This window comes from Camelus ferus, chromosome 16 (genome assembly GCF_009834535.1).
Source record: "Camelus ferus isolate YT-003-E chromosome 16, BCGSAC_Cfer_1.0, whole genome shotgun sequence".
In the NCBI taxonomy this organism is placed as follows: Eukaryota; Metazoa; Chordata; class Mammalia; order Artiodactyla; family Camelidae; genus Camelus; species Camelus ferus.
In genome coordinates, this window is record NC_045711.1 from 32,423,700 (window position 1) to 32,438,476 (window position 14,777).

The following is a 14,777-nucleotide window of genomic DNA, read 5'->3' on the forward strand; positions in this document are numbered from 1 at the left end:
AAATTTATGTAAATAAATATTAGCAATAATTTTATCATTTCGTATGTTGGAATTTTTTGTTAGATTTTGTTAAAAAAAAAGTGGTTCTGTTGCTTGAAAACATAAATAAAGATGAAAAACCACCATTGAAGAAGCCCTTTCACAGATTCCTTCCCTTTGCCCGGGCTTCCTCACTTTCATCCAAGGGCTTTGGCTTAATTTTACCTTTGACTTTTTTTCTTCCCAGTAGACACATTTGCTCTCCTTCTAACTTGGTTATTTTTCCGTCTTTGCCTATTTTTGACTGTAGTGTGTGTCCTGTATTCCATCTTTATTTTTTTTTTTTGCCTCTGTTTGAGTCCGGGTATAGTCTTGAGAATATACCTCTCTCAAGAAAAAAAAACCCTTAAGTTTTGATATAAAATTAGGCATAATTTAAAAAGCATTACCAGCCTGCAAACTCTTTGAAAGTTTCTGCAAATCCCCGGAGAATCTCCCCAAAGTTGGCTAGCCTCTTTCTCTGAGCCTTTTTGTTCCCCTCAGGCTCCATATTTAAGACAAATAAAAGATAATTTCTTCATGTTTGTTTTGTTTAATTATTGGTACTAAGACAGTCTTGTTTTCTGTTATCCATTGCAACATGTTTAATATTTGATCCACATTATAAATGTAGTTGGCTTTTAGATAGCTGGCTTGTGACCCTCATCACTATTTAAAGATTGTTTCCAGGAGAAAATGTATTCTGAGTTTAGAACAAATGATTTGTAAAGCAGGTTTTTTTGGTAATAAAATAGGTTGGTAATTTGGCGAATTTATGTATTTTTTTAAACATTTTTTTATTGAGTTATAGTCATTTTACAGTGTATCAAATTCCAGTGTAGAATTTACCTATTAATATAATATCCTAGGGTTTGTAGCTGTTTTTGACTTGGACATTCTGAATATGCTTTATTATGAGTGTTTCTTAATTTTACAGAACAGAGGACAACACAACAAGGTCAGGTGTACTTCTTACATACTCAGACTGGTGTGAGCACATGGCATGATCCAAGAGTGCCCAGGTAAGAACATATTCCAAATACCCTCAGACCATTGAATATTAACCATTTTACCTAGCATTTATTTGATAATTTAACCTTTAACTTCTTTTTTAAAAAGTTGATATAAAAGTTTGGCTCTTTCTGATCATTTTTTTCAGTTTGACATTTAGCAGACAGTCGTAACCTACTTCTCTGCAATCCTACCCCAGTGCCGTACCCTCTAGCCAGTCCCTAGTTGCTCTCTCTTCTCACCCTCAAAAAATTTGAGGTAAAAACATGAATCTTTTAGGAGTGAAAATTAACCTCAGAAAAACAGCAAACCTTACATACATATCTTTTTTTAAAGGGTAGTAAATTGATATTTTTATGTCTGGTTAGGCTTTTTTTTTTAAGTTTTGTTTAACTTTATTTGAGTATATTCAATGTCTCTTTATGTGCTCTTTAATAAAATTTCATTTTAATGTAGAAAAGAAATAACCTAATTAAAATAGATAAAATTTCTTCGTCTATTTGTGTCCAAAATTTATATATTTGAACTGCAGGCATTGTTGAGTGCATTTATTAACGAGAATATCAGCTATCTTTTACCTTCAAGAAGATGGAATGACACAAAATCAATTTAGTAATTTAACATAATTTCTGATATATTTTAGTATCAAATAATAAATTTTTCAACCACTATTTAGCTATTTTGAGTTATTTTCTAATGAACACATGGAGAGTCCAAGTAGTCCAGTTGAAGCTACCCCCCCCCCAAATTTCTAAGTAAAATTCTAAATCAACTTTGTAAACTGCACATGTGCCTTTGTAAGATAAGGATATTTTATATTGAAGTGCAACATTCTTCTACCCCAAAAAAAAAAATGTTCCATGGAGGGTCAAGAGATCTTCTGCCTAAAGCTTATACTCAGAGCTCTGCTTGTCAAGAATCATATGTTTGAATGAAAAACAGATGTGACTAGCTGATCTTGGATTACTTTGATACTCTATTTATAAATAAAGCTATTTTAGTGAAAATGTTTTACTTTGTGATAGAGCTTAATTAGAATCTTTTGAAGATGGCAGCCAAGGAAATAAATGTGTTATCATTAATTGCCATTTTTGTGTCTTGATGATATAAGCTGTTACTTTAAAAAAAAAAGTAATGAGGAGAAAGTCTTTGTTTTATTAATAAACACACTAAAAAAAAAAAAATCCAAGGGTCTAAGTTTTAAAAACAAGAGTTTTGTGGGGAGAGTATAGCTCAAGTGGTAGAGTGCATGCTCAGCATGCACAAGGTCCTGGGTTCAGTCCCCAGTGCCTCCTCTATAATAGAATAAAATAAATAAACCTAATTTATCCCCCCCTCCCCCAGAAAAAAAGAAATAAGAGTTTTATCATGTAAATTATGAAAAGCAGTGTTTTGGAAACTGTTTATGAAATTGAAGGTCAATAATGAACTTTTCTATAAAATAATTTAAAATCATTAGAAGGAAGTGTATAGAAGAAAAATGATTTTTTAAAAACTAAATGATTTTACAATAGTGTGAAAGTTGATCTTGAGTTACCTGTTGAAAGAATAGTATGTAAACTGGCTTTGGAAGTTGAAATTGAGATTTTGTCACCACTCTTGGCAATATGCCCAATTATTCCTAAGGAAACATGTCAGGTTTTCGTTAATGAATAAGGGTTTCTGTAAAGATTTAAGAATATTTCACGTTGAATATTGAATAATGACTATGAACTAATGCTCTGTATTATAGATTTTTCTTTAATCTCTATGCCCCACAAAGTGTTATCTTAAAAATATGTATCTTTTGTTTTAGAGGATCCTTTAGTAAATACATCTTTTACGTCAAGGATCTTTTTATCAAAGCAGGCTCTAAATATTTAGATTCTATTCAAATATCACTATTCAAAGACATTTATAAAACAGTATAACTCAGACACTTTAACTTTATTTCAAGGAATCCAGTAAATTTAGATTTATCTGCGACGTTCCATTTCAGAACGTTTTTTCATTTCTCATTAAAATAATGATAAATGCCTTGTTATTCATTATATTGCATACTGTGTAGTCTTGAAATATAGACCTATATTACTTTTTATGGCTGTATAACATTCCATTTTCTTTTAATCATTTCCCAATTTGACATAGAGTGTTTTTTCCAGTGTTCTGCTTCTTATCGATTCTTTAGAGCCCTCCAATGTATGACTATAAATTTATAAAATTCTAAATAAAATGATATCAAATCAAATTCTTCACTATATCAAAAGAATTATTCATTCTTTGATTATAATAATTGCTTTTCTAGAAGTTCTATTTAAAAAATCCATCTGTGCACTCTTAATAATATTGCATTGGTAGTTACTATGTAATGGCTCCCTTTTATTATTTTTTAAATTGTTGCATATCATAGCTGTTCTTTTTGATCTCTGATAGTACTTGGAGATCTAATTCTGTGGTTATTGTTTCTACTGACTCTCAGTAATCGTGACTTCCTTTCTGAAGTGTTGGGTGACCTCTGATTTTGAGTTTGATTTTAATTGGTTGGAGTTCTGTGGACCTAAAGTGGAAATTTAGGCAGTTTTCCTGGAATCACTTCATCTTCCCTTTGAGTTCTCAAGCTTAGTGGGGAAGTTCCAGATTTCCTTTTCCAACTTTGCTGTACCAACTCCAACTCAATTCACTTAGAAATTTTTTTTGAGGAGGATTCTTGAAACTTTTCCCCTTCCCTCTTTTGAGAATAGCAATGTCTCAAATGGTGTGTTCTCTCCAAACTTAGTTCTGTAGCAGAAGAGTCTCTGGCACATTTATGAGCAGAAGTCAAAAATCATCGTTTCAACAAATCTGAGTACTTACATGTGCCATCGTTGTGTTCTCACTATGACCAAGAAGAGGCTGTTTCAGGAAAAATCTTTTTCTAGTTTAACTTCTGAAACATGATTTTGATGAGATTTGTCATTATAATTATTGGTTACAGTTTAAATTTACATTAGACTTGCTGCTTTTATTTCATTCTTTAAGGTCCTGTAAATCTTTGTCATATATGATAGTATTTTAAGAGTGTGTGTGTGATATAATAACAATGGTCTTTGCTCTATTAAAAGTCTTTTTGCTTCTTTTCATTGTAGTAACAAGCCTAAGAGCATTCTTCCTAAGGTGTCTTAAATAGGTTCTTCATTCACTAGCTTTACAGCTTTCAAAATTCAAAATGGATTAGTTATCCTTTGAAATATAAACTGTGGTTATTTTAGGATCATAATTTAAATAACATTTCCAGTTTTGCTTTGGTGAAGAGTTTAAAGTTAATCACGGAGTGAACATTTACCCAAATTTTATGGTATAATAAAGAAAGAAATAATTGAAGGGAAATTTTAGAAAACATTTAATTTTTTGTATCACTGACATTTGTAAAACAGTATTTTGTCAGACAAGTATTAGAGTACAGTTTATGTTGGCAAATGTTGTGATTGCTTTTGTATTAATTTAAAACCTGAATTACATTAAAGCCCAGGAATGAACTTACTAAAAATGTAGGCTATGTGATAAGTTTCTGAGCCATTTATGAATTGGGTTTTGAATATGCAAGTTTGTTAAACCATTGGGAATTAAAGATTCCAGCTGAACATCTCAAGTTTCTGAAACAATACATTTTCTCAGACTTCATGGAATTGTTCTGTGTCATTTACAGTTGCTTGGCTCACCAGGCCCAGCAGTGAGGTATTTTTTATTTTATATTTGTTTTTGCAGGGATCTTAGCAACATCAATTGTGAAGAGCTTGGTCCGTTGCCTCCTGGATGGGAGATCCGGAATACAGCAACAGGCAGAGTTTATTTCGTTGACCATAACAACAGAACAACACAGTTTACAGATCCTCGGCTCTCTGCTAACTTGCATTTAGTTTTAAAGTAAGTTTTTGAAACAGTGCATGTTAAAATGCAACTCTGAAAAAGATGAATAGATGCTTTTTTTGTAATAAATGTGATAGACTGCTCTCTTCAATTATAAATTACTTTTATTGAACATTATTTTATACAAGAGTAGGACAAGTTTTACTGTGATATATGAGTATTTTAATCCCACTGTGCTTAAGTAGAAACCTGTCTTGAGATGTTATGAAAAGGGTATGTATCAAAGGTGCACCCTAGCATACCTGTAGAGACAGGCTGTTCTGTGGGGTGGATGGATTTTTTTTCCCCTCAGTGCATTAAAGATAGCTCCAAGAGAGCTGTATCCATCCCAGGGGATTTTCCGCTGTGTCAGTTTTGTCCTCCAATTTTGTCCTCCAGCTTTAAGCCACCTTTCTCATTTGCAGGACTTAGTTTTTCTCACATGCCTTTGTGAATGGGTTTGATGTACTCTGCATTTTGTTTTGTTTGTTTTAATTGAAGTATAGTTGATTTACAGTATTAAGTCAGTTTCAAAGTGATTGTTATATATTTTTTTCAGATTATTTTCCATTATAGGTTATTACAAGATATTGAATGTAGTTCCTTGTGTTATACAGTAGGTCCTTGTTGTTTATCTTTTATGTATAGTAGTTTGTATCTGTTAATTTCATACTCCTAACTTAATCTCTTCCCTCCCCCTCTTCTCCTTTGGTAACTGTTTTCTATGCTTGAATCTGTTTCTGTTGTGTATAGAGAGATTCATTTGCATTATTTTTTAGATTCCGCATATAAATGATATATTTGTCCTTCTCTGTCTGACTTATTGCACTTAGTATGATATTCTCTAGGTGCATCCATGTTGCTGCAGATGGGAATATTTTATTTTTTATGGCTGAGTAATGTTCCATCGTGTGTGTGTGTCCGCGTGTGCGCGCACTGCATCTTCTTAAACCAATCATCTGTTGATGGGCCCTTGGGTTGTTTCCATGTCTTGACTATTGTAAATAGTGCTGCTATGAACATTGGAGTGCATGTATCTTTTCAAACTAGAATTTTCTATTTTCCTGATATATGGCCAGGAGTGGGATTGCTGGATCATTTGGTAGCTCTGTTTTTAATTTTTAGGGAACCGCTCTACTGTTTTCCATTGTGGCTGCACCACCTTACATTCCCACCAATGGTGTAGGAGGATTCCCTTTTCTCCACACGCTCTCTAGCATTTATTATTTGTAGACTTTTTGATGAACCCTGGGTTTTTTTTAATCAGCTTTATTGAAATGTAATTGACACACAAATTGTACATATATAAAGTGTACAATTTAAATTTTGACATATACCTGTGAAACCGTCACCACAGTGGAGATAGTGAGGAACATGTTTGACACCCCCCAGAGTTTCCTCATGCCTCCATGTAGCCTCTTGGTAGCACCTCCACCTGTCCCTTCTCTCGTTTTCTAAGGCTACCTTAGACCACACTCTGGGTGGTTTAAAGCAATAGAAATCTATTCTCTTACAGTTCTGGAGGCTAAACTTCAGACTCAAGTTGTCAGCCGACTTGGTTCCTTCTGGAGGCTCTGAAGGGGAATCTGTCCATGCCGCTCTCCTAGCTTCTGGTGGTTGCCAGAAGCCTTGCTATGCCTTGGCTTGTGGACACATTATCTGAGTCTTTGCTTTTGTCTTCACGTGACCTTCCGTGATCTTTTTTACCTACAAAGCTTCTGACACCAAATTCGTGGGTTTTTTCCTTCAAACATACCAGTTCTCCAAGTCTGCAGACACCAACTAGGGGACTAGCACTGAATTCAGTCTGACCCCACCTGCAGTTAGCATTAGACCCTGCAGGTTAAGGGCTCAGTCTCACAAGACTGTCCTCACTTCTGATGTCAATCCCAAGTCCTAGGCTTCTTGTACTTCTTACCAACTGGCTATAAACTGAGGATTTCTCATGACTCCCTCCTCAGTTTCAATAATTTGCTACAATGGCTCACAGAACTCAGGGAGATTATTTCTTCACTATTACCAATTTATTATTAAAGATGCAACTTAGAAACAGCCAAATGGAAGAGGACAAGGTATGGGGCTGGGGGAGGGTGATGCACAGAGCTTCCATGCCCTCTCCAGGTCCTTCAGTGTGTTTGTTCACCAACCCAGAGGCTTTCTGAACACCATCATTTAGGGGTTTTTAGGGAGGTGTTATCACATAGGCATGATCAATTAGATTATTAACTCAATCTCCAACAACCACCGCCCCCACCCCAGTCCCCAGAGGTCGAGGGGATGGGGCTGAAAGTTCTAGGTTTCTAATCAAGCCTTGGTCCTGGTGACCAGTCCTCATCCTGAAACTATATAGGGGCCCAGCAAGTCACCTCATTAAACAAAAAGTGCTTCTATACCTAGGAAATTCTGAGGCATTTAGGAGCTCTGTGTCTTATACTGGGGACAAACAGCAAACATTAGAACAGAAGACACTATCACTTGTCACTCAGGAAACGTCAAGCATGTTAGGGGTTCTGTGTCAGAAACCAGGGACAAAGGCCTAAGTATATTTCTTAATATGCTACACCTCTCTCCTGTATGTCTGGATCCAAATTTACCTCTTAGAAGAATACCAATTTATTTGTTTTAGGGCCACCTTAATCCACATTGTTTGACCTCATTTAACTTGATTACATCTGCAAAGACCATATTTCCAAATAAGATCACATTCACAGGTAACCAAGGGTTAGGACTTCAACATATCTTTTTGAACAGTTTAGTTCACACCGAATCTTCAGCCAACCACTGATCTGCTTTCTGTCAGTAAACATCTGTAATTTTTAGAATTTTAGATAAGTGAATTCATACAGTATGTACTTTTTTTGGTTTGTTTGGTTTCTTTTACCCAGCATAATTATTTGAGAGTCACCCCTGTTGTTGCACGTATATAGTTCTTTTCATTCCTGAGTGGTATTCTATTGTATGGATATACTTCAATTTATTTATCTGTTTACTTGTTGATACACATTTGGATTGTTTCAGTTTTGGCTATGACAAAACTGTTATGAGTATTTATGTTTAACTTTAAAAAATAATTGCCAGATTGTACTGTTTGACATTCCCACTAGCAGTATATGAGGTTGCAATTACTCCACATTCTTGCAGACACATGGTATGGTTAATCTTAGTAATGTTAGACATTCTGATAGGTGTATAGTGGTATCTCATTATAGTCGTAATTTGTGTTTCTCTAATGACTAATGACATTTATCATCTTTTCATGTGCTTATTTTCATCTGTATATCTTCTTGGATGAAATTTTTTTGCCTTTTTAAAAAAATTGAGTTTTAAAAAAATTGTTTAATTTTGAGAATTCTTTGAAATATGAATTCTTTATCAGATATACACTTTAGAAAGATTTTCTCCTAGAGCTTCACTTGTCTTTTCATTTTTTTAAGTGTCTTTTGAAGAGCAGAAGGTTTCTTTGAAATTTTGATGAAGTTCATTTTATCCATTTGTTCTTTTATGGATTGTGCTTAGGGGATCATATGTGAGAAATCCTTGCCTAACACAAGTCATAAAAATTTTCTACTGTGTTTCAGAAGTTTTATGGCTGTAGGTTTTAGAGTGATATCTGTGATCCATTTTGAGTTAAATTTTTCTATCTGATGTAAGGTATACACAATTTTTTTATAGGATTAATACAGTTGTTTAAGGGGTGTCTTTTAATGCAATATTCTATTTTGATTTATATATGTGTGTGTGTATAAAAACACCTTTATTATAATGTCTGCAAGAGTAGTAAATGGTGATTTGTAATTTTCATCAAAGCTGCATTTTCTCTGGATAGTTGTATGTTTTAGGTGTAAAATTTGGCCTGGTACATAAGACTTACTCTATGTAAAATAGATTTTGGTGATTTGTTAGAGAACTGAAAGTTATTTTTGCTTATTTTCTGATAACTACCATTGCCCTTTACCTTTAGGTTAGGAGATTGTACTCTTTTGTCTGTTGTGTGTAAAATTAAATTCCAGCTGAATCACTCAGTGTTTGCATAGACATCAGTAGTGGATTATCTGACTTTTTATTCCTTGACAGTTTATTGGAATTAACTAGTTGATTATATCATAAGATTCTTAATTCTTAGATGCAGCCTACAATATTTTTGCTAGGAGAATAAAAATCTCTCTAGGCAATGTGGCTTTTTAAAATTATTATTTTTCTACTGTGCTTGGGAGATTATTTACATGTCTTTGAGGTAAAACACGTACGTGCAGTTAGAAGCCTGTGACAAGCCTGACAAGCCTGACACAACTGTAGCACAAAAGACTGAATGTACTTAATGCCACTGACTGTAATACTTTAAAATGGTTAAAATGGTAAATTTTATGTTACGTGTACTTTGTCACAATAAAAAGAAAAGTAGTCACTTATAAAGCATTTAGACTTGTTTGTAAAGTGCTCATTTCTCTGTGCCAGTAACTGACACGTGGTCTCTCACATTCCTGTGGTCTAGACTGTAGTGTGCATAGGAGAAGGGGTCCCTGCCAAGCTGCCTGTTCAAACTGCTTTGTCTCTTCTGGAGAGACGGACTCGAGATAACAGACACAGGATTTGACATCTGCCTGAATTTTAAAATGAGTGATGGTAAACCATGCAGAAAATGGAAACTGTATTTGAGAAATTTATTCTCAGCAGCTGTATAAAGCTTTATGAGTAAAACTCCATTATCCAGTTCCATAAATTTGTATAGATTCTGAGAAATAAACTCAGGAGCTAGTTTATTGTCAAAAATGTCAAGCTAAGAATATAATAAGGCCTAGAAATGATATAGCTAGACTTGATTTATAGTATAATGCTATTTTAAGTATGTAATTGCAATCTCTTTGATTTAAAGTACTTTAATAATACTTGTTTACTTTCAGTCGGCAGAACCAATTGAAAGACCAGCAGCAGCAGCAGGTGGTATCGCTATGCCCTGATGACACGGAGTGTCTGACAGTCCCACGGTACAAGCGAGACCTGGTTCAGAAACTAAAGATTTTGCGGCAAGAACTTTCCCAACAACAGCCTCAGGCTGGTCATTGCCGCATTGAGGTTTCTAGGGAAGAGATTTTTGAGGTAAACTTGCAAGTCTTATTTTAAAATAGAGAAAAATTAAATTTCAGTGATTTACTTTCTTTTCCAATAATATTTTGGGGGGACTTATATCTCTTTAGCATGGGAGAATTTTCATTAATTTCTTTTTTAATTGTGGGGAATAAAGGCTATATAACGTTAGAGAGATTTCATACATAAGACAAACATTTAAGTGGGCTGAAGTGTGAGATGTTCCATCTGGTGCAGCTTGGTCCCGGCATTGCAAATACTTATTTGTAAAGGAATTTTAAAAGACCACAAATAGTATCCATCCCATATTTTCTAATTCTTCCAAAAAGTAAAGGACTCATAAATCAAAATTTTATTTTGTTTAAATTACTGTTCAACTACTTTCTTAATTCAAAATCTTCCTTTCTAGTATATCCTTCTATCTTTGGATTTTATAGCTCTAATATCAGCGTTAAAGTTCTTATATAATAAGTGGCACAGGTCCAAGGCATGGGTTTCCTACTCTTTAGAGGGTTCCTGGGCAAGAGATGCTTGGGGACTTGGCAGTCCTTCTCCCAAAGGATAAACTTTTTTTCTCTCAGAACACTTCTGACCTTGTTTGTAGTCAGTCATTTGTATTTTTAAAATAATACAAAGTTTTCATTAGTGAAAATCACATTAATGATTACTTAAGTTCTTTGAAACTCCTTTTCTTACCCTTACTTTCTGATGGTGTCTGTGACCTAGAATTAGGTCAATTAACTATAAAAAAATTTAATATTTCTATCAAACTTTGTTTTTAATGTGAGTAGAATCATTGCTGTGGTTCATAGGATTTAAATATGGAGGTTTGCTCCTAGTAGGCTTTTTATATAATGTTTATCAAATGAATTGGTTTCAGTAGGATTAAACTATACCTATTTTGTTTTTAGAAGTTCCATGAGGTTTCAAACACTCGGAGTTTATCCATCGATTGGATTGTTGAACAAATTCCACCTTATTTAAATAGTGTATGTTTCATAGGTGGAATGGGAGAGAGAGTTTTAAAATAGGAATAACAGTATATTAAACATGTTTTTCAGGAATCATATCGGCAGGTCATGAAAATGAGACCAAAAGATCTCTGGAAGCGATTAATGATAAAATTTCGTGGAGAAGAAGGCCTTGACTATGGAGGGGTTGCCAGGTAAAGACTCGCTCACCAGTAAATGACATATGGATCCTTATATTTACAAATTTAAGATGCTGCCTGTGATGAAACCTTCTCATTGATACTTCTTTTCTAGCATAATAGTCCCTAATGTTTGCAATACAGAGGATATCCTAATAGATGTATTCGTAGTGAGGTTAGGACAGTACTGCTGCTGGAAGAGTATTTGAGAACTCCCCCACGGATCACGCAGCCCAGTGAGACTTTCTCTGAATACCGGCTGCAGTCCAGCACAGACTGTCGGTAGGGCCTGCAGGCACGAAATTTTCTCCATCTCTCTCCTTCAGTACATGTTATTCCCTTTGCTTTACACTGTCAGGAACAATCTTGAGATTTTAATGACATGTATTCTAAACTGAATACTGTTTTCCTTTGCTTCCATTGCCATGCTTTTAACCTTGCTGAATTAATGTGTGTGTGTATCTGTAAGTATGATTGTGTATATGTATGTATCATACAGTCCTTAGAATATTTCGATTCGGAAGCTTTAATGTTTCTGCTACATTCATAAATCAAGTATTTTATTCCCCAGGCATGCCTATTCACTTTATGTGAATGTAGCAGAAACATCATAGCTTCTGTATCGAAACATTCTAAAGACCATCATGATAATTCTACTTCCCCTAATCTAAATCTAGCCTAAAGTAAATTTGGTTTTCATCAAGACCCATATTATTATTTAGCATTACTTGCTTTTACCTGTAGACTGACCTTCATTCTGTGACCTTTTTACCTGCAAATGGATAGTTTCTTTAGTTTGGAGTTTTAGAATCAATCACTCGTACATCATACTTTAGCCTCGATAGTTTCTATAGAATGCTTATTATGATTTACTCGTAACTAGATTTTGAATGCTTCTTGGAAAAATTTGTTAATTGTCTGCTGGTGGATTCTGAATGCTGTAATTATATGTATAGGCCAAATAAGTAGTTAGTTTCTGTTGTTTGTTTTTTTAACCTCACTGCTCTCAGGGTTTGGGTTTGGGCACACTAAATGGGATGTGGTAGTGCTTATTCTGATATTTACCCAGTAGTAGAACCCAAAAGTAGTTCCAGCATGTTCTAAACCCTTGGTAAAATAAAACAAAAATTCAGATTTTCTTTTAAAGAACACATATATGCATTATAAGCATACAAGACACATCAGGTGTTATGTGTGTTGGGAAGATTGCTCGTGTGGAGACCTCACTTATTTTTAGTCTCTAGGGTTTTCAAGTATTAAATGGTACTGATTTGATTTAGACTCCATCAAATGATAGAACTTTGAAATGATTTCCTTTAACTATTTGTTAAGAGTATTTCACTGCATTTCCTAAAAATACATTATTCCACCTGTTTAATCCATAATATCAAAACATAAATCCCTTTCCTACCTGAGGAATGACAGGAATTGAGACTAGAACTGTATCTCCTTAAGTCCTAGACTAGTGGTTTTATTTCAGTTTCACCAAGATGAATAAGAAGTTGCCTTTCATACTTTGAAACATATAAATGATTTCACAAGTTCAAGGTGATAGTACTATTTTCTGTGAGGTTTAATTTAAAAACACTGATGTATTCTTGAAACCAGGAAGTGGTGTGGAACGTACCCAGAAAGTGCAGGCTTGCCCTTGTGCTCCCCTCTGTCAAATGCCTTGCTGTTTCTGACCGCTTACGTTTTTATCACAGTATATTTTAGGGTTTACACAAAAAAGATAGTGGAAATGGGTAACAAAATTTTCTTACTAAAACAATGCCAACAGTAAAATACACCTTTGTCCAAAAGTGAGAATTAATGTTATATGTCTGTATAAATTAGTATAAATCTGCCATGATAGGAGTGGACCAGGATGGTATAGATCACATGGAAATTTTGAAATAAAACCATATTCTTCCCTTCATTTTGTATTTATCATAGATTACAAATTTATTTAGCAATTCAAAGTAACAGCACCTAATGAGTAGTTGGTACTTCTGGATAATATCCTTATACTCTCTGATGTTAAAATAGCATAGAATTGCCCTAAATTGAGTGAGAAGTGACTTCAGCATAACAAAATAAGAGTTTTTGGTGGGTAGGGTATAGCTCAAGTGGTAGAGTGCATGCTTAGCTTGCATGAAGTCCTGGGTTCAATCCCCAGTACCTCCTCCAAAAATAAATAAACCAAATACCCGCCCCCTTTAAAAAAAATTCTCATTTGCTTTTTGAGTGTGATAGACTTTTCTAATGTAATCTGATATAACTAGTAGTGCTTTCTTTTATTAAAAAAATTATTTGCTAACATGATTAATAACATACCTTAATAAAAATATATTCATTAATTATTTTATCATGTCTTATTTTCTAGGGAGTGGTTATATCTCTTGTCACATGAAATGTTGAATCCATATTACGGCCTCTTCCAGTATTCAAGAGATGATATCTATACATTGCAGATCAATCCTGATTCTGCAGTTAATCCGGTATGATTAGTGGTTATAATGATATGAATTAATTTATGACCTATAATGCTTTCATTTTTAAATGTCAATGTAGCTTATGACATAGTATTACTGCCCTTGTCCAAGTCACATCCTTGGGCTTGGCCAAGTCCCCTTTTAGAAAATTTTCTCAAGTAAATGATTATGGATATGTGCAACAGTTTGGGCACAGGGAAGTTTACTACATCATTGTTTATAGTAGCCCCAACTGGAAACAGCATTGTTGCCCATAAGAGGGGGTTGATGAAATTATGGCACAAAGCAGAATGACATTCGTTCATATTGTATTATTAAGTGTTTGAAAATTTATTAAGAAGTTATTAATATTATTAATTCATATTATTAAGCCCTAAGAAAAGTTAGTAGCTGTTATTAGTTTGTTATTTTTATATTATTTCTGTTACCTTTCCTTACAAAGGCATACTGTACAGCCACTGAAATGATGTTGTGGAATAACAGACATGTAAAGATGGTACTTGTGATATATTAAGTGAAAAGAAAGTTACAAGATAGTATGATGAAATTTTGGTAAACGTGTTTTGAAAGGCTCTACCTTATAATGCTGATGATGTTTATCTCTGGATATTAGGTTATGTTTTTTTTTTTCTTTCTTCTTAAAAAGAAAGAAAAGCTATTTTTTAATGATAAAAGGGAAGCTTAAAGGTTACTTATTAAATGAAGTAAAAGAAGTTAAAAGTGCAATATCCAGCTAATAAAACAATATACCATGAAAGACCAAATCTATCCAAACATGGTAGCCCGTATTAAACTCATTGCAGGGTATCCTTTATAAAGGAAAAATTTGGGGGTGAAGGTTCTGCTTGGGGAGCCCATCACTGCTGCTGTAATAATGATAGCTCACGTTTGCTGAGCATTTACCATACGCCAGATCCAGTGTCATCGGCTTCTTCAGCTCAGTTTACTCCCCACAGAGACCCTTTTTAGATACTATTATTACCCTCATTTTCCAGATATACTCAACAGGAATTGAGTAGTTTGCCCAAGAATACACAGCTAGTAACTGGCAGAATCAAGACTCTAGTCCAAGTTAGATGTGAAATCTCTGCTCTTAAATAACAGAGATGTTTTGAAGTTCAGTTCTGGTTAGGTCAAGGGAAGAGGGAGGTAGGATTGGAAACTTTTTTCCCATG

General features: G+C 34.2%; 1 protein-coding gene across 1 annotated transcript in view; it reads left to right on the plus strand.

Moving 5' to 3' along the window:
• Positions 1 to 14,777, plus strand: part of SMURF2 (SMAD specific E3 ubiquitin protein ligase 2) — a 100,584-nt gene that overhangs the window by 74,152 nt on the left and 11,655 nt on the right. Inside the window, exons 9-13 of the mRNA XM_032457069.1 lie at positions 956 to 1,040; positions 4,753 to 4,911; positions 9,795 to 9,990; positions 11,040 to 11,143; positions 13,494 to 13,608. Coding sequence (XP_032312960.1) covers positions 956 to 1,040; positions 4,753 to 4,911; positions 9,795 to 9,990; positions 11,040 to 11,143; positions 13,494 to 13,608 — 659 coding nt within the window. The remainder of the gene's footprint in view (positions 1 to 955; positions 1,041 to 4,752; positions 4,912 to 9,794; positions 9,991 to 11,039; positions 11,144 to 13,493; positions 13,609 to 14,777) is intronic.